Below are 21,227 nucleotides of genomic sequence, written 5' to 3'. Positions count from 1 at the left end.
ATGTCGCCCGTGTGGGGACATGACTCGACCCCCGTACACTACCTACCGAATAATTGACCAGGACCCGCTCTCAGAAACGGGCATGCTATGTAATAACGTCGTGGGCTCTTTATGGCGTCCCACACACCATCCTGGAGTGCACACGTGGTCAAACAGAAAAAAGACAAGTTCGATAACGTTGTGATTTAGTTTAGTCTACCCGGTACAATTCCCGCTTGAGCGTGTTACATAAAAAACTACAAAATAGGGTTTAAACTGTTTAAAAGCCTTGTGGCGCGATCGGTTTACAGGCTGTCCGGCCACTACGTGTTCAGACGTTACGTTCGTGGTAATTTCTGAATTCCTTATGAATTACAACGTTATTAGTGAAACAGCTGACCCCCGAGGTAGGCTCCGAGGATAGCGAAAACGATTAAGAAGAATTACAAAGAACAGAATTACCGGGTCAGTATAGCGAAGTTGAAGTCCTTGGAGTGCAGAGCGCGTCCTACCTCGGGTGGTGATGCGAAACGACTGGGGTGAGCGATGGCCGCCGGGGTGGCAGGACAACGACGTTGCACGCCAAGACGGATAGTACCATTATTCCGAGCCATACCGCACCATGGTATATTTAATAAAACCAATTAAATCACCACAAACCCTTTTACATTTTACCCTGGCGGTTCATGCACCGCAACCACTTAGTAATTAAATTACACAAGAAATAATTAAATAAAGTTTACAGTTACTGGATGGCCTTTGGCAAGTTTGAGTCTGTAGCGGTCCTTTAGCATTTCTGCCGAAAGGAAAACAAATGAAATACAGTATTATGGCCTGAAACTTACACACACAACACTAGGGATAATTAAAGGTATACAATAATAATACATAAATATTAAATGGAAGGGAACGAGGCACTGACTCGACTCTGCCTTTTGCAGGGCGTTCATACATGCACACGTCGGCCGCGGGAGATTCGAATGTACGGGACAGAAGAAAGAGGGGTAGGAGGGTGGTGACATATCGGGCTAAAAAGGCCGCAGGCCGGAACAATGTCAATATTCTTCAATCTCATCCCTCTCAGAGACACAAACAATCTTTGTCTTCCCTTTTAACATTCCAACATTCCCTCCCTTCATACAACCTTTGATGTATGAAACTGTCAACATCTTTCCCCCTCCCTCTCCTTCCTCTTTGAAGTCAGCAACGAAAGCCAGAACACTACACAGTGTTGTATAGTACATGGGGCAGAAACTCTTAATTGCTGGTTGGCCACAGACCGGGAAAACCGGCAAAAGTCAGGCAATTCGGAACAAGTCAGAGAAAACCTGGAAAAGTCAGGAATTTTTTGAGATAGTCTTATTTCATTATTGTAATGGTGTCTTCAATGGCTATTCATTATAAAAACATGAGTTAGCTGTATCATTTTCATTATTGTGTTTGCATATTACCATATTTATCCAATAATCCACGTGAATTTAATGTGTGTTTAAATGCATGGTGCATGGTTTTTTCAGAACTTGACAACCCTATATAGCTAAAGTTCTTTCACACTCCATTGTTGGTAACCTGCTGTTGGTTAAATGACAAAGGACATCTTGCATGAGGTTTGAAAGTGCATATATTTGTGGGAAAAATAGATGTGTTACTGTAAGAAAGTCAACCTATACGTGACAGAAGGGAAAAAAATAAGATTGTGGCCAAACTTCACTGCATTAAACAAAACATCTTCTGTCGGCACGGTACTCATTATTTTTCATTAATGAACATTTTTTTTTTTCCCTCTTAAAGGTAAACATATCATTCACAGTTAATCCATAAATAAAATATTTTCTGCCTAATACCTGTAGGAATGTGTATTTACAATTTACTTCAAGAATTTTAATGGAATTATTGAAACTTTAAACAGTATTCTTGCAAGGGTGAGGTTAGGTTACATATTACAAATACTGTAATATTGTAAAAAATATCAGTTAAGTTAGTTTAGCTACATTAAAAATCATGAGATATTGTTTGAACAATTGATTAGGAATTACCAATATAATATAGCTTACTAAAACTCAAACATCTTTACTGTTTTTAATGAAGATAACCAACGGTTAACGTAATTTAATAGTACGTAAATCTAAAGTAGGTACCCTAACCTAAACAACCATCCACACTATCAAGTGTTTTTAATGAAGCTAACCTAACCTAAATACTAACCAACCATTCTTACAATTTTACTCTTGTTTAATGTACTTAACATAACCACTCTTTAAAATGACCAATTACTGATACCTAAACTACTTGTAGTATCACAATGTCCTCTTAGTTATTAATTGGAAAACATGTCAGGAATTTAAAAAAAATTCATAATGGAATTGTTATTACAGTAGAATACTGGTACAACGTACCTCACTAGACCGTATTTTTCACTGTAACTTTTTTTTTAATCTGCGCTGGAAATCATATATTTTCAATGCAAAATTGTTTCAGTTTAAAGTAGCATTATTTTCACTATAATGTATAAATTTCAATACTAGCTTGGTATTGCTACTCCAAAATTTACTTAAACTGGTAAATAAATTTCTAAATAAATGATTAATGTAATACAACAAACAAACAGAAATAAACCATACCACCGCAATGTAATTTGTAACCTCTCAAACCTTTAAAAAAAAAAACTTTTGCACGCACTATCATAGATTAACGTACTATATGCGACATGAACAACACAACACCATTCAATACATCAAAACTCTGAAGTTCAAGAGAAAAGTGTATTAATTCAGAGGAAAGTGTCACGCTAATGTATTGTTAGAAGTCTGTGCCATGATTGTTATTGTTTTGAATTTATTTTTAAGTTAAGTTTTTTAGACCCTCATTGTATTTGTGCTACAAAAATGAGTGATCCTGGAGATAAAAAGAAACTAAAGAATTTCATGCCTAAGGAATAAGTGTAAATGCTCAAAGAACTGGACAAAAGGAAAAAAGCAAGTCACAGTTGCGAAGACATATGGCACTGCTGTGATGGCCATAAATACGATTGTTAAAGACGGGGCAAAAATTGTTTGGTTGTGACCGCAAAAGGCTTCGTTCCGAAAATCACCAAGATTTGGAAGACGCTTTTAACAAATGGTTGAAAGAAGTACAATCAAAAAATGTTTCAGTAACTGGCCAAATGTTACAAGCTAAAGCAAAACAGTTTGCATGGCTTATGAACATCAAAGACTTCCAAGCCAGTTCAGGGTTGTTGCACCGCTTCCGGGAACGACATGGTATATCATGGAAGGTTGTGTGTGGGGAGGATAAAGATGCAGTCTCAGAGGCAGCAAGCCAGTGGAAAGAAGAAAAGCTGGAGAGTATTTTTAAGTCATACTCATTAGACAATATTTTAATGCTGATGAAACTGCCTTTTTTTTTTACAAGCTTCTGCCTAACAGGACAATGGCATGTAAAGGTGAAAAATGCACTGAAGAAAAAAAAGCAAAGGAAAGGTTGTCTGTGTTGTTCTGTTGCAATGCCACAGGAAAAAAAAAAATTTGAGGCCATTAATCATTGGTAAACACAAGACTCCCAGGTGCTTCAAGGGAGAACCCTTCTCAAATTGGCTGTTGAAAACCAATAAGGATATGAAAAAAGAAGGAAGAAATTTTTTTTTCATTAATAGTCAACTGCGCAGCACACAGTGTTGATTCAAATTGAAAACATCAAACTGATGTTTCTGCCACCGAACTGCACATCTCAGTTGCAGCCCCTTGATCAAGGCATTATTCAGAATGCTAAGGTAAATTTTTAAAAATGCCTTGTTGAGAGGTTGCTCATAAACATTAGGTTGAAAGTGCCCACCAACATCAATGTTCATCAGGTGATTTAGATGATCACAGGTGGATGGTGGAATGTTCAACAAGAAACTATTGCCAACTGCTGGAGAAAGTCTGGCATTGTAAACTGTAATGCTGATGAGCCTACTGCAACTTCATCAGACCAGGTTGCAAGCCACACTACAGCACAAACATGCAAAAGCAATTACATTGACCTGAAGTATGGCAAGAAGTGTCAGCCTCCATGTAGTTTGATGCTGTTTCATTCACAGACTATGTGTCTGTGGATAATAAAATTGAAACAACACCAGTGTTGACTGTCAGCGATATCATTAGTGAAGTCATGCATCAAAAGCTGAATCAGATGATGATTCTGACTGTGAGGAGCCACCTGTGATAGCTACGGAAGCTATTCTGAGCTTAGAAAAACTGAAAAAATTCATCTCTAAATAGGAAAATATTCCTAAGGAGATCAGAAAATCTTTCTATGACAAAAAAAAATTTATTCAACAGAGCAGCACCATTTAAACTCACAAGCAAACTGAAATAACAGATTATTTTTTTTAAAAATAAATAAACACCAATGTTTAAACTGATGTCATATGTTCACCAAATGATAATTTTGTATCTTATAATAATGCTATTTATGATTTATTTTATGATTTTTCTCTTTGTAAAGATGATATGTTTTTTTTTTTCAGTACTAAGTACAAAATCTTGGGGTCCCTGTAAGTACTTAGCAGTGAGATTCTACTGTATAATTTTTGTGGGAAGTGGCTTTCCTTCAGAATTTGTGCGTTTTATTTTGGTAATTTAATTGTCTGCTAAAAATTCATTTGGATTACTTACATAATCTCATAATTGTTTTTACTTTCGATGAGTTTTGTATGTTGATAGTAAACAAATAGACATACATATTATCACATTTATATTGCCCTAACGTGAATAAAATTAAGTTTAATCTTTGTTTACTCATTTGTCTGTTGAATACTTGCAGTTTGAAAAAAGAATGCTGATTAATTTTTATAGGTGAAGTAGCGTAAAAGTGCGAAATAGAGTTAGAGAAAATTAGATTCTGGTCAGGGAAAATCGGAAAAGTCAGAGAATTTTATTTCAGATTTGGTGTGGCCATCCTGTTTTGTTTCCACCTTCAAGTTAGTAGCTTTCTTGATATAAAGCTAACAAAGCTCATTGATTGTGAGAAGTAATGCATAAGCTGTTATCAGGCAAACAAACCAGTTAAAATTACTTTACTCTATTTTGGTACCCACATATTTTGTGGTGTGGGATACCAGACATTTTTTCATCTCCTTCTCATTCATATATTACATGATTTTTAATACAAAACGCTTTTAGTATTTTTTTCACAGTTGAAATCACTTATACTAGACAATTAGTCATGAAGAGATAAATTAACATTATTAACCTAAAACTTTGTATTAGAATTAGAAACTCTACCCTGAGATTTTATTTTTTTATTATTATTATATGTAGTAGTAGTATGGGCCCACCCAACAGATAGCATCACACGTCACGTGAAACATGGTTTCAGTTTCCACTGTAAGAATCGCACTTCTATATCTCCCTCCTTGTTCGATAGTATAGTCCATTCCCGGTAAAAATAATATCTTTAAGCCCCATGTGACAGCCATTTACCATTAATAAATAAACGGTATAATTTGTTACGGTATAAGACATTAAAATTTTAAACAAAAAAAAATTGGTTGTCTGTAAAGTCGGTTTACGGACGATAGTTTAACTAGACGTCATAACAAAACTAAGCCGTAATAGGTTTTTGCAAACAAACCATTTAGGCATTAAAAATATTATATTCTTTGAGAAAGAAATGTTTTTTAATTTTTCTATCTTTTGAAATGTTGCGTGCGCCGTATTTATTTTTACAAGTACAAAAAAAAATTCACAGTTGCCAGATTCGAACCGATAACCTTTGAAATGGAAGTCATCCACGCTAACCACACGGTCACGAGACCATATTGAAAATAATTGTTTCAGATAGTATAAATTAATAATATTCCACGCACGATATTTGTTTGAATTTCTTTTAACTAGCATATTCTCTGTTGGACTCGAAATATTTTCACGCTCGTGGGATATGTGACGGAAATTAGGCATTTCGTCACCTTTTTTAATTTTTCTATAATTTTAAAACTTTTTTGGAAATCTTATTTTTTTTTTAATTTATCTGGTTGTTAAGGGGGTGATTTACTTTTTGTTAGGCCAGTGTACGCCACGTGTTTAAACTTTGTGCCAGTGGACCGAAGCCCCTTTTCTCAGGGGGCCTATCTAATATTTTGCTGTCTAATGTGGACGTGGGCAGCCCGGATGAAATTTCTCTCGCCTGCAGTCACGTCCCGAGTTTGTAATATTATTTTCTCTTCATGACCAAAATTGCAAAGAGCAGCTTGTGGGCTGCAAGCTGCTACTTCTTAGAGGCCTGCTGAGAATAGCAAGTCTCGTCACGAATGGGGCTCCAGTGGACCTGTGTTCCCAGCGAAGTGGCTATTTCTGTCCCCCCTTCCTCTCTCTCCACCTCACCTTAGTTCTGAGAAATCAAGTCGGGAGCAGTGACCTAACGTGAACTTAGCCAAGACGATGGCCTAATTCAAGGACCTTCTCCCTGGTCCGACAGAGACGTCCACGACATCTAGCGGCGAAAAAAGTAACCACGGGCCTGGTTGCCAGCGTGCAGAGCTCACCCTCATGACACCTGGTGGCAAGTCAGCTCACCGCCTCAGTTAGTTCCCCGTTACGCCGCTAGAAAGCAGCGCCGCGGTGCCCTATGGCCCTATGCTTCCTTCACGCGGCCTGTAGAAGTCTATTGTTTGTTGCCTTCCTGTTACCGCCGGTAGAGAGCGCGCATGTCGTGTTGTTGTCACGCCCGCCTCGGGCACCTCCGCATGTTTTCGGCCCTGAGCCGAACCTTCCCCCCTTTTTTCTTAGGGCTGAGCGCCCGATTTAATTAGAAGCTTTGACTGCCATCGCCGGCACTTAGTTCTCCGACCTCGGCTACTGACCACGTCTTCTCGGCGTCCTCTGTGCTAAGAGGCTTTTCGCGGCAACGGCGAATTCGTGTGCACAAGAATGTAGTCAGCTTGCTTTGGGATGTGATCCCAGTGGTACAATAGTCAGTCAGATGTTGTATTTAGAAAAAGTCATGTGTAGTTAAATTTTATTTTTTTTTATTTACCTAAATATTTAGTTTCTCCCGCGCATCCACGAATTCTCGGTACGTGCCATCCTCATGTCGGCGCGAAACACCTCGCGAGCCCTGATTCCACACCCTGTTTGGTGAGTAATCCAGCCTTTTTTTTCCCAAATTCCCGTTTGTTGGCCTTTCGTGCCGACTGTGTATGACTGTCTGGACGCAGGTCTAATTCGTTTTGAATTTGACATGTGTTTCAGACAGGGTCCGAGTTTCTGGGGAGAGAAATTGCTCCCCGCATTGATCTTCGGGACCTCCAGCTGATTTCCCCCTTTAGAAGAGTTTTCCTCTCGGTTCGACGTCATCCTGGAAAGACCCGGGTGATATGAGCTATATATATATATATTCCACTTGCATAGAAGGAACTAAATTCATTAATAAGATACCAGCGAGCAGTGCTTTAAGAACGTAATCCTCAGGAACATGAAGGAGAATCAAATTTTGGTGCTATACTTGAAATTTTGTTAATGTTATCATTTGTTTGTTAAGGTGTAATATGTATTGTTTTAAATAATGTAGGGGCGCCCCCTTAACTTTGTTAATTACTAAGATCTTTATTATCATGTCGAAATAATGCTAAAAACAAAACCTCTTAATAATAAACCAGGAAAACCTATAGACCAAATTATTTATATAGGGTATTTATTTATCAATTACCTTTATCTACATAACGATCCACGAACTCCCAAGTTACTAGTGTGCAGTGAGTGTAAATTTTGTGTTGTTCACCGCCTGGCCTCATGTCCCCTCTGGTAATTAACTTTAATTTCCTTAATAGTTTGCCCAGCAGTTTACAAGGTGTTATTAATTAATTTAAAATAATATAGTTTTTGGGCACGAGGGGCATTACAGCTCATAACTATAATACAGTGTGTGATTTGTTTGATTAAATAATAACTCATGACAAATAATTACCAATGTCAAACTAAAGCGTGAAAAGTATCATACCAGCAATAAATATTTTGTTACACAGCTAAAACAATACTCATACAACACTGTTTAAATATACTGATTTACACTAGTAATTAAAATAATACATAATTGTAAGAACGCCATTTCCTTGCGATTATACTCCCGTGGCGCGGTGCACAACAATAACCTCGAACCAGTACGCCGCCACATGCAGGGCCATAAAAATATGTATTTCACGGCTAATGAACTATACCTACCTGTATCTCGCATTCCAACATTTCTGGCACGTGACGCATAGCAACCACAACTGTATGCAGCATGAGAGAATAAATGAAAAGTAGTAAATTCCTTCCCCTACGGCAAATCTCTGGCACACAATAGCATTATCTTAACACATTTCATGTTCCTCATATCTGCTGTATAAGTTACGCTGATTTGTAGGCACAAAGTGTAATTTCCAACTTAATGAATGTGTTTGCAGGGTGGCCACCAGCCTTGAATTTCAGGAAAAGTGGGAAATACGCATGAATTTTCATCATCTGGAAAAACTAGAATTATGCTTAAATTACTTTTTGTCGCCGGGAATTTCATATATATATATCTCACAAAAAATATGTCTGCTAGTTTTACAGGTTATGTCAAACCCTGACTTTTGATGATATAAGAATTTCATTTCAAACTAACAAAAAAAGTAATAGTTTTTACTTTTTACAGTTTGCTAATTGGTGGCAGTTCTGCATAATGTGGTTTTGTCAACTTTGATTAACTCGACCACAGGCGTATTGAAAATTGGAATTTGCATCTTCAATATGGCGGTGGTGTTATTGCTTGGTTGTAGAAGTGTGTGTGTGTATATATATATATTTATTTATTTATTTATTTATATTACAGACAAGTTACTTCATTGGAACATAGCTGTAGTTTGTGAAAAATGTAATTTTGCCAAAATGCTGTTCCGAAGAGTTATTCGTATTTCTGTGCGTGATGATCAAGTTGAGACGTTTATCCTCTCTCATATGTCAATTATGTTATATTACGGTTTTGCAAGTAAATTTATTTTCTATTATAAATCGTTAATTGCATTCTTAACTGGCTCTATCAATACTCATAAAAAATATTTTATTACCTTTTATATGTAAGAGTTAATCTTCTTTCTGTCAGCCTAAAACAATTTAAAGCCCTGGTACAATTAGGTGGTCCTCAGACATGACCCTACCTGATTCTGGAATTGTATTGAACGTGACGTCATTCTGTACGTGTCGAGATGGCCAACTTTAATATTTGGGGTCGTCAGCTGGCTGGAAGGATGTATGGATTCCATTCACCATTGTTTTGTGATGTCATGAATGAAATATGCCAAATCAAAGGTTTATCTAATGTACAAAGGTGCAGTAAACACTATTCAGGTTCACTGAACATATATAGTATTACATTAAATAAAACATATTAACGAGCAAAGTATGTTGTTAAAACATGCTCACTCACAAACTTTGGCTGGCTGAAAATGTGTTTGAGAGCATAAAGAAGAGGGTTGCTTTCACATATTTTTCACTCTTTTATTTTTTTATTATGTTATATTTAATTATGAATTTTTGTTAGAATTTATAAGTCTACCTATTAAAAATTTTTATTCATAAAATGGCAATGTTTATTTTATGAAAGATTCCATTCACAAATAAAAATATGCAAGTATTTCAATGAGCAAATGAAAATGTACATAGCCAATATTTATTTTAAAAAAACTTGGGATCTGTATTGACTAGAGCAGGAGAGTAACAAATTTTTGTGTAGTTTTCTTGCCTACCATTATAATCTTTATTCTCAGCAATTAATAGTGTTATAGCGAACAATGAAATGTAAGATATAGTAGCTTAAATTTCAAAATGAAACTATGAATCTTAAAAAATAAAAGTGCTAGTGAAAACCATTTAAATATTTACTGATAGTTTAATAAGTGGCTTATCTTTCAGTAATAAGCCAGTAGAGGCACATGGCTATGCATATTAATCTTTTTTGCTTGGTATATAGTTTGAGAACTTTTTTATTCAACGTATAATTTTTTTTTAAGTTCTGGCATCTCAGAAGCAATAATATAATTGTTTATCTGTCTTTTGTTGGAATATAAGTATAGGACGTGTGTCATTAGTAAATAACTTTATTTTGACATTTTAAATTTGCCTAGTTTCACCATCAAACAAATTCCTTGGAAAACAAAATTTAGTTCCTTGAAAACCTGGAAATCTGCATGAATTTCAAAATCAAAGTTTTGTGGCCACCCTGATTTGTAATTACAGTGCAGTATTCTTATTGTGCCAGTGTTCACTTTCATGAAACAGTACAGGTGTACACTGAACTATATGTTTCTTCCCGTTAATTCTGATAATCATTTTGCTTTCGTAAACACTTTTAGCTGTTAAAGATAAATTTATAAAGCTGATAAGGGGAACGGGGTATAAATGCAAGACAGGAAATTCTTCCAGCTTATCAACCAGGCCCTGGCCAAGTCTTGTCTAACCAGTAGTACTTCTGTTGCTCTTTTCATCTCTCCTTTATCTCTCCCAATAAGATACAGGCGTGTACTTGGGTGGAATTAATAAAAGAAGGTAGTAGAAAAGTAGGTATCAGTGGTGGCAAAATAAGAAGCTGGAAAAGAAGCCCGAATACTACGTGTTACTGTATGTGGTTCGCTAGTTTATTTTACGTGAGGAATGTCTAAAATGTGTAGTCCTATAAAAATATGAGCAGTTATTGGTATTGTTACGTATTATCGCGGGTTCGTAAAGGATATCCCAATTAAAGATTTTTATCACACACAGTTTTATTAATTGCCACTATTTATATTACTAGCTAATAATCTAAAAATGCCAATTAATCAATTGTACTTAAAAAATGTTGCTTCCTCCAGTCACTCGTTTCTCACAAACCACACACCTCGCTGGGTCGCACCTCTAGCGCAACTCTTGCCGCAGCACCCCTCGTGGTCCTCCATCGCAAGACTCCGCCGCCGCCGTCGCACTTCTCCTTCGCCGAGATCCCACTCGACACCTCGCTTGGAACACCCCCGCGCCCGCGACACTATCGCCCGGAACTGAACTCTTCGCCCTGGAACCTTCGTCCAGGGACTTCGCCACTCTATCGCCCGGAAACTCTGCCGCGGGAAAACTCCCAACTTCACTCTGAACTCCTCTGACTCCCCTCGGCCGGCATCCTTGGGCATATATATAGGCCATGGCGCAATTCCAGAACTCACGAGAGCGGCCAGGGCCAGTCGCGTCATTCCGCGCCGACATGACGGTAGAAATCTCTCGAAACATGTGTCGGCGACTCGCGTAACTCCCAGCTGTCCAGTGTCAGTTACGTGTCAAAGGCAGGGCGCCGCGTGGGGAGTGGTGGGAAGGAGGGGGGAAAGCGACAATCCTTGTTATCTTCCAGGCGCGCGTGGTGCATCTCATGTTGCGGCAGCTGCCAGCCAGCTCTGCACCTGCACGTGTCCCGGCATTGCTCACATTCGTAACATTATTAACATTCCACATGCTGTTCATAACTGGAAGAAGGAATAAAGTGTGCATGGAAGGTGGGCACAATTACACCGCATGATACGTTGTAATGTACAGTAAATATGTATTTTTAAATGTTTGCTGCAGGAGAGACGGTAGCATAACACGTTAAAACAACTGAGACCGACTGTAGCGCAGAGAAAGGCGGGCAGGGGAGCCAGAGAGCCGCCCTGTCCAAGCAGCAGCGGTCTGAACATGAGGACCAGCAACGCATTCCGTGTTCACACGCTGTTTATTAACTTTTTTATCTCTTTTTCTTATAGAACTGTTCTCGTTTGTGCATACAGAAAATATGCACTGCATGGTTTTTGTTTGAAAGATGTGTTGTGGAACATGGCTAAATGGGACCAAATGTTACCATATTTAACATGTAAAACCCTATCCCAGTGCATGGCTCCCCAGCCAGGTAGGCAGAACCATTAAAAAGGAGAAGTACTTAATCATGTTTGGTTTGTCTTTGTTTCAGTGGGACGTTACAGCATATGGCATTTACTTATTCGTTGCGTCTTGGGTTATCCTGATATTCGGCATCATCTCCATCTTCGTGGCCATATACGCTCAGAGCATGATCATGAACCTGGTTTACTCTGGCCTGGTTGCACTGCTATTCTCAATGGTAACTGTCAGGCATCATGCTGTGTTTTTCCTCTTAAACCCCGTCTAAGGATTTCCTGCCTTCCAAATTTTCCAGTATGATAAATTAATAGTTGGCACTCCTTTGAATTTCACCATATGGTCACTTGTATATTCTTCTTGTTGATATAATTTACATTGCATCACCATTCCCCATGTAAAACGTTACAAATGCACCGTCATTATTGGCAAAACCATGAAATAATCAAAAACTTTAGTTTGAAGCAATTTTTACAGTACAGTTATGTGTCTTTGATGTAGTAATGAGCGATAATCATGGAAAATCTGCATGTAATGGCTACCATAAACTAGCTCTTCTTGTGCTGGTATCGTGAACTAAGCCACACACTATTTTTAACCACATACAGTAGAATCTCCTTATAAAATACATCCATAAAGCTTTAACTTTTATACTTAGTAATGAAAGTATTTTATTCTGAAAGTCTATATATTTACCTTTAAAATGTAGTATTTGTGAATTTTTAAAAATAAAGTAATAGGGGGTCAAATGTTACATTATCTTGTAAGCAAATACATATTTGTAAAACAACAAGAATTTAAAAAAATATTACCGAACTTAATACAGTAGCCTAAATTTTAGGCCTACATATGTATACAAAATTTATATTTGTCGAACACAAAATGACAAATGGGTTAAAATATTTTGCAGATATGTACATTTATTGGGATAGAATTCCCTGAAAATACAGGAGAATCACGTTATAGCAAGCACGGTAATAGCTAGAACACAGCTACGGTGTGATTGCGTGAAGTGCGCTTTGGTTATTTGTCTGCTTTATCTCCACCCCTCTCGCTCGCCACTAGACATCTTGCCATTGACACCTGTCACATTCTTCAGCCTTGCAGTCGCCATCTAAGTGCGTGGCTTAAAATTAGAATCCCGTCCTTTCTTTCATCAAACATCCGTTAGTTGTCTATTCATTAATATTATTCTATTCCTGTGAACTCAATATAACGAATGCTGAACGTGCTGGGGATATGTGCGTGTGTAATGCAACTGCTAGGCTACAAAGAGTGCAGTCCCTTCGTTTCGTTTCTGACGCACTTTTTTAAATATAAATTCTCTTAATTAATTTGTTGGAACATTTTCATTAACGAATAATAACAATGTTTATAACTATGTTAGGCCAAAAAAGTCAGAGCCGTCTTTATACTTGTTGCTAATTGATCGCATTAATAATACACAAATATTTGTAAACTTGTTTGGAATTATTTCAGTCGTGACACATTTACAATCACGTCACGTTATTTATTTTACTATCTGACAAATAGTAGGCACTATCGTATTTATTTCCGAATCGCTAGGACAGTTTTCTTGTAACTTTTGTTTCGGTCAGTTGTTGGGGTATCTGTCCGGGAAGGGGGTGGTGATGGTTTGAGTTTAATCCCAAATATATTTTCTAAAAAAGTTTACAACTTTAAATGAAAAAAAGTATAGTTTTCCAGTGACTATTTCGTTTGAGGCGTACGTGCGTTGCCGCACTCCTGCTTTTTTGTAAGGAATTAAATTGTCGCGCTACACTAGCGCCGCCTGTTAGCAACATCCCGAACCAACATGGCCGCCAGCAGACAGCCCGCGTCGACAATAGATAGCAGGACAATGCTGCGTCGACCGCGGGCCAAGTCGAGTAATCGATTGCGGGCTGAGATGCTATACTTACGTGGCGTGGTAAGGTATTGTGGTTATTTTGAAGCAATCGGTGATCGCATCCGTACTTGTGGGGTATCGTTTTAAAGAGAATTCACACATCTGCTCACAGAAATTAAGATTTCGTTAATATAACCTGTTATTTTCCAATTATACAGGTTTAAACACAATTTTTATGCTATTTTCGGTTTATTTTTATTTTTTGGGAGCCAAAATCTGTCCAATTCAGTTATAGCAAGGACACAGTTATAGCAAGGATCAAACCTGGAATCGTGACACCTCGCTATAACGAGACTCTAGTGTACTTACCTTAAATACAGTAAAACTCACTTAAAACGTTCCCACGTAACATGTTTTCCTGTTTATTAAGTTCAAAAAATTATTCCCTTGATCACTTCCATAAAAAATATCCCTATGTTAATTTTTCCCTTTCATAACGTTTGTGTTTATATATGCTTCCCGCATATAACGTTCCACGTTTGTAGAAAAAATATAAATTAACATTAACTTTAAGCATTTGAACAATTTTTAAAGTTAATTTAAAAAATTTACGTATGTATTTACAAACGATGAGTTAATTTGAACAGCACAAGACCGTCGAAACCTGCACCACACGCCACTCGCTGTTACAGACACGCTGTTCTGGACTCTTGCCCTTTAGGACCCGGGTTTGAATCGCGGTCTGGCCATTTTTATCTCACTTCCCACTGGTTACCCGAAATCACTCCAGCAAAATGCTGGGACGGTTCGTTCCTTGCTATAAGTCATGCCGATTCCTTGTTCCAACATCCCTAGTGTGTTTTGGGTGTGACTGTGGCTACTGTCTTTGCTGTTGACAAGATGTAAGTCAGAGTAAGAACGTAACATTCTATCTTGCAAAATGAAAGATTGATATAAGAGGTTTTTTTGGGCATACGCCATTGCTGGTAACACTGTATGACATAGAAACTTCAATAATAGACCAAAAAGATGAGTATTCATATGCACAGAGAACAAGCCAAAATCAGCCAATGCCCAATGTTAATAGTTAAAAACATAACTCAGAAAATTAGCCAGCAAAAATATATCAGCAAAGGCGGACAGAGTGGGCTAACGACAGCGAGACAGTTGGAGCAATAACAGTAAATAAAGACCAAAAACTACCTTGGAGAACATGGCTACAAACAGGCGAACCCAATGATGGTACTAAATAAATACTGAGGACAACACGACGACAACAAAGAGATGCATTGGCGAACCCAGTAACGTGACAAAACAGATATTTTGGTCATCACATCAATGACAACACAGACGAACACATAGACTACCCAAGATAAAACAGTTGCGACATTTCTGGAACAGATATGTTCCCGTCCTCTGGCACAAACGACTGTTTGTAGTGCCCAGAATATCTGTTTTGTTGCATTGCTGGTTTTCGCCTGTGCGTCTTTTTGTTGTCATAGTGCTGTCCACAGTATTTGTTTAGTACCATTGTTGGGTTCGTCGGTCACTGTGTTGTTCAAGATAATTTTTTTGTCTTTATTTACTATTCTTGTAACAACTGTCTCATCATTGTTAGCCCATTGTGTCCGTCTGTGATTTAATATTTTTTCTGGCTAATCCCTTCAACTTAATTTTTTGTGCTGATTTGTTTTTAACATTTGATATAGGCTGATTTTGGCTTTTCTCTCTGTGTGTTTGCATATTCGTATTTTTGGTCCATTATAGAGGTTTCATATGATCATGTAACCAGCAATGGCTTATGTCCAAAAAATCTTAATTACACTTAAAATTATGTGTTTTGGCTACTAAAGATTTTTCTTTCTTTTTGTTTTCAGTATTTGGTTTACGATACACAGCAGATTGTTGGTGGGCGTAAAATCGAGCTTTCGCCTGAGGAGTACATCTACGGAGCCCTTCAACTGTACGTGGACATGATGCAGATATTCTTGGCTCTATTGCGCCTCGTGGGGCGCAAGTAAACAAAGAGCGACGTGCCACAAATGTGTGTGTGTCTAGTTGGCATTTACGTGAGCAGTCGTTTAAGGAAAGTTTTTCGTTTTATTCTCCCAATACTTCTGTGTTGAGATGTTTAAAACCAGAGGCTGTTTATTCAATGAATCATTTTATAAGATTGGTTATGCTTATGCCTTAAGTATAAAGATACTGGTTGCTTGTCAGTTGTAAATATCTTTAAAATGTATTCTGTAAAACACACTTCTATTTTGTGTGGAATGTGTTAAGGGGTGGTAACACACTGCCTGCTGGATGAGTCTGTAAATATTTTTGTGATGTTTTAGAAAATGCAAATGGAAATGATTTTTTTATTTACATGAATTTACACAGTATTTTCAGCCCTTATTAGTAGTATTACTAAAAAAAATTGTGATTGAAATTTGTACATTCTGCAATGCAAAATATGTTCACAAACCAAAAACTTAAAATATCTGCAAACTCTTTATTAAAGTACCATGGAGCGAAAAGAAAATTGTTACAGGTGTGACAAAATATACCTTTCTTTTTGAACAACAGTGCATTTAACTGGAAATCTCTGTTAATAAAATGATAAAAAAGTAATTGAAATTCTTAAAAAATAACTTTAGTGTATTCCAATGATTAAAGTTATCTGAAAATGAACTATAAGCAAGTTCAACTAATTTTTTTATATTTTTTTTAAAACTTTTAACGTGTTATGGTTGTGACATAAAATTTTAATGACGATAAATTTCTAAAATTATTTATTCATTTAAAATCTAAAAAAAAACTATTTTAACCATCCTTTAAACTAAAAAGAAATTACACTAGAGTCCCGTTATAGCGAGGTGTCACGGTTCCGGGTTTGATCCTCGCTATAACCGTGTCCTCGTTATAACCGAATTGGACAAATTTTAGGCCCCAAAAAATAAAAATTAACCGAAAATAGCATTAATATTGTGTTTAAACCTGTATAATTGGAAAATAACAGGTTATATTAACGAAATCTTAATTTTTGTGAGTAGATGTGTGAATTCTCTTTAAAACGATACCCCATAAGTACGGATGCGATCACCGATTGCGTCAAAATAACCAGAATGGAATACCCTACCACGCCACGTAAGTATAGCATCTCAGCCCGCGGCCGACGCAGCATTGTCCAGCTATCTATTGTCGACGCGGGCTGTCTGCTGGCGGCCATGTTGGTTCGGGATGTAGTAAACAGGTGGTGCTAGTGTAGCGCGACAATTTAATTCCTTACAAAAAAGCAGGAGTGCGGCAACGCTGGAAAACTATACTTTTTTCATTTAAAGAAACCTGTCAACTTTTTAAGAAAATAAATTAGTGATTAAACTCAAACCATCACCACCCCTTTCCCGGACAGATACCCCAACAACTGACCGAAACAAAAGTTACAAGAAAACTGTCCTAGCGATTCGGAAATAAATACGGTAGTGCCTACTAGAGGTGTAAAAGTAACGAAAAATTGCGTACCCGTATGTATTCGTTACTATAACAATTAGTACTCGTTACTATCGTTACGTTACTCGTTACTTCTGATACCGCATAACATGCTATGTTATGTTGCAGCAACGAATCCAGTCGTATTGCGTACGCGTACAGTATGACGTCGCGTAAATAATAATAAATAGAATATAAACAATTAACAATATTTGATAATTAATAGTTTTTGTTAACCAAGAAACAATTAAATCTCATTAGAGCGGCTTTTTAATATTATCTCTTTTAAGATAACAAAAAAAACGTGAAAATACGCGATTATAAAAACAAAAACATACATAAACTTGGACGACGAATTTCCAAATTATACTTTACTTAATAAACAAACCTCGTTCTTTGTAACGTAAATTCATCTAATATGCGCGCGCATGCGTAAAACATACGAAAAATGCGAGTAACGAGATGCATTCGTGTGTAACGTTTCGTTACTCGTTACTAGATGGCGCACCCGTTACTCAGTACCGAATACATACGGTTTGCTACAGCTCTAGTGCCGATGGAAGTTTGATAAAAGAAAGAAAGGACGGGATTCTATTTTTAAAGCCACGCACTTACGTGGCGACTTCAAGGCTGAAGAATGTGACAGGCGTCAACGGCAAGATGTCTAGTGGCGAGCGAAAGGGGTGGAGATAAAGCAGACAAATAACAAAAGCGCGCTTCAAGCGATCACGCCGTAAATTCCTCAAAAATACCTCGTTATAGCCGTGTTCTCGCTATTACCGTGCTCGCTATAACGAGATTCTACTGTATTTAAATGTAAACTGTCCACGGTTATTGACACGTTTGGGAGGTTCACATTTATTCACAATAACAGAAATGTCCTCATTTGAAATGTCATTTTTTTTTTGTCCAGATCCACATCTTCCCACTTGGATGCATGTTTTTTAAAACTACTTTATTAGTTTCAATGTCAATACTAAGCACTTCAGCAAAATAGTCTTTCTGGCAAGTGCTTTTGATCCCAAAACCCATTACATGAAGTTGCACAAATACAAAGTCACCAACTTCAATACTGCCTGTGCCCTCTATGCTGACTGATACAGATGGGCCTGGTTGTGGAGCATTACTAACTTCACACTCATTAGATACATTTTTCAGGTTTACAACCAAACTGTTTTCACCACGAGACGTTATAGCAACTCTAACGCCTTCAGTCACAGGTTGGAAGCTGTGAAGTTTTTGGAGCCTTGGAACCGGATCAACATTAACCCATCTTGAGGACATAGTTTCATACACTGAAATAATCTGGCTGATGTGAAGAGGTATCCCCTTTAAGGCATTCCTAGCACAGTTAAAAAAGTCTTCTGCACACTGTACAACACAGACGTGACTTGACTAAACGCCATGAAGACTGTACGTTTCACTGTCCCTCCTACACCGTCTACACACCCTTTGCCATGAGATGTAGTAAAGAAGTTCCAAATGCAATCAACACCAAAATCTTGCCGAAAATATGTCAAAGACAGAATTATGTAACGGTTCTTAAATTGACCTGCACTTCCATCCAAAAATATATGAACCCGTGCAAGGCTGGGAAATTCTTCTTTCAAGACAGTGAGCAATTTCTTTAAGAATACGCAGACACTGTATTTGTTGTGGTTCAAGTCATCACTGACTATTACAAAACTACATCTGCAGACACCAACCCAAGCAACTGCTGTGAATAGTGATACTTGTTGTTTGTGCCAATGTGTACTTTGTATTTCATCTTGAAACCCTGCTGTATAGTTTTCAATTGGACCTGCCTGGGGAACAGCCATATAGGATAGGTACGAAGAAAAACACGAATGAACCCAGTGAATTTTAGAGTTGCCAATGCAAGAATTTTTGTATGTAAATACTAGATTTCTTCCAATATTTTTCTTTAATTTTAAAAATTTAACTGTATTTGAGTGTTTGAAGATTAAACTGGCTTATCACTCGTATTCAAATCTTTAGTTATTATATTTTAATTTTTTTTGACATGATATTTATTATATCTAACAGCTAAGTACCTGAGATATAAACGAAATACTGTTATTTCAATTAAGTTCGGCTGCTCTGAACTAGCATGAAATCAAAATGTAATGTAAGTTCTGTGAAAAAGCAACAAACTGTGCTCAAAACCTCTGAAATAAAATTATTTTTGTCTTTCATTGGTTATTTATTAGGTATTATTATAATTTACTTTATTTACAAGCAGTTAGTACTTTATACAATTGTAGTTGACATAAGTACAAACAAATAATAGGTACGTTAGGCTAGAGAATAATTCCAGACAGCTCTAAAAAAATTTTATTACAAACTTGACAATACACCAGTCCAATAGATGGCAGAAGATGTGTGCTGTATTGACATTGTAAAATTTGTTTACAGTTAATGATACCGTTATCACAATAAAAAAATTTATTTTCTCTTGTAGTGTGGGCCAAACATCTTACGAGATGAGCCACATAGTTCAATGGAAACACTTTGCTCATAACAGACTAATGTTTGTTACCAGATAATATAGTAAATAATTTATTCATTTGTAAAATATTATTGTAGTGATAACACCTTGCCGCCATAGATTACTTGCCATATTCTTGCATTTGTTGACAGCTGTCCGGTGTTAAGTCTCTAGCGTAATTGGTACGAAGTTATCTGTGACCGGTATTGTGCCGATATTTAGAATTTAGGGATAAAGCAACATTAGCTGTTTAAAATTATACACCCTTACTCTTAATGGTATGGTGAGTTTATTATTGTCTCAACTTTATGCTAAAGTTAAATACTCTTACCCTTAGTGGTATCATATATTTTGGTAGTTTATTATTGTCTCGACATTACGCTTAATTGGATGTCTTACTTCCTTATAAAATGTTCCTTCAATTATTTTTAATTTATATTTACATAATTTCAGCATAGTACTTAAGTTGCTATATTCCAAATAGATGTACACATGTGATTGTGCGTGAATTTAAAGTGAGGCTTGCTTTGTGGGTAATTGCAGGTGTCGACATGTTATGAAAAGTTACAAAATAAACACTAATGTGCTGGAATCCATGAAATTTAAATTTCCAGCAGTGTTACATTAGTTTTCTGATGCCTCACTTCAGTATATAATTGCACAACTATATGTAGTTGCAGACTGCTAAAATCATATAGAAATTATCTGTGAAATTTTTTTAGCTGTCTAACAAAAATTGGTACATTTCTGTGAATAATGGGCTTATTTTTAATTACTTTTGCTAATTTCTCATTTTTTCTTTTTTATACAGCAAAAAAAAAATCACCCTTCGTCACAGTTGTAAGAATATTTCATCTAAAGGTTCTGAAAATGGTCTGCTGAGTATTCGTAAACATCCTGTATTATTCAAAACATTCTGTTGGCATCACTGGGGCAGTGTTGCAATAATGCCTAGAAGCAGTGCCTTGAAAACAAGAATGCATGTTCTAGTTTTAATTAATTGTTGGTTTTTACAAAATGACAAACTTTTACATTGTTATGGTAAATCTTTTAAATCTGGTTGGTTTATTGATGTAATTGTTAATGTGTATTATATTAGCATGTCTTTACACAGTAAATCAAACTACTTATTATACATACTTGATATTTTGTAGTGTAGATTTGTGTAGGTTCATAGAATTTATAAGTTGAAAGCTGTAGTGCAGAAATGTGTGGTTAAGTTTTTTACATTCTATACTAAATAAAATTGTATATTGAATATGTTGATGTATTTTGTATAATCAATAAAATTCATGTAACAGTATGTTGGTATGCACATTTTTTTGTATTTTTACTTTCAACGAGTTAAGTATAATTGTTAGAGCCAATATTTTATGGTGTTATTACAAGTTAAAGCACATGTAATAATAAGTACATATCAAGCGCAATTACATTGATCAACTGCTTCAACATTTGGAGTGAAACACTTCAAATGTGTACATTTAACAATACTACTACATATATTATTAAGAGTAAGTTAAACAAAAGTCTGCAACTAAAACATTGA

General features: G+C 36.6%; 1 protein-coding gene across 3 annotated transcripts in view; it reads left to right on the top strand.

The window, feature by feature from the left end:
* LOC134527663 (protein lifeguard 1-like) overlaps positions 1–20,984 on the top strand; it is a 49,821-nt gene extending 28,837 nt beyond the window's left edge. For all 3 annotated transcript variants that reach the window (XM_063360538.1, XM_063360537.1, XM_063360539.1), the window contains exons 6-7: positions 11,944–12,093; positions 15,597–20,984. In XM_063360538.1, the coding sequence (XP_063216608.1) occupies positions 11,944–12,093; positions 15,597–15,740 (294 nt within the window). In that variant the 3' untranslated portion in view covers positions 15,741–20,984. The remainder of the gene's footprint in view (positions 1–11,943; positions 12,094–15,596) is intronic.
* Positions 20,985–21,227: the final 243 nt, after the last annotated feature.

Source organism: Bacillus rossius, chromosome 1 (genome assembly GCF_032445375.1).
Source record: "Bacillus rossius redtenbacheri isolate Brsri chromosome 1, Brsri_v3, whole genome shotgun sequence".
Classification (NCBI taxonomy): Eukaryota; Metazoa; Arthropoda; class Insecta; order Phasmatodea; family Bacillidae; genus Bacillus; species Bacillus rossius.
Note: the sequence above shows the minus strand (reverse complement) of the source record. Positions and strands in the feature narration are given on the sequence as shown.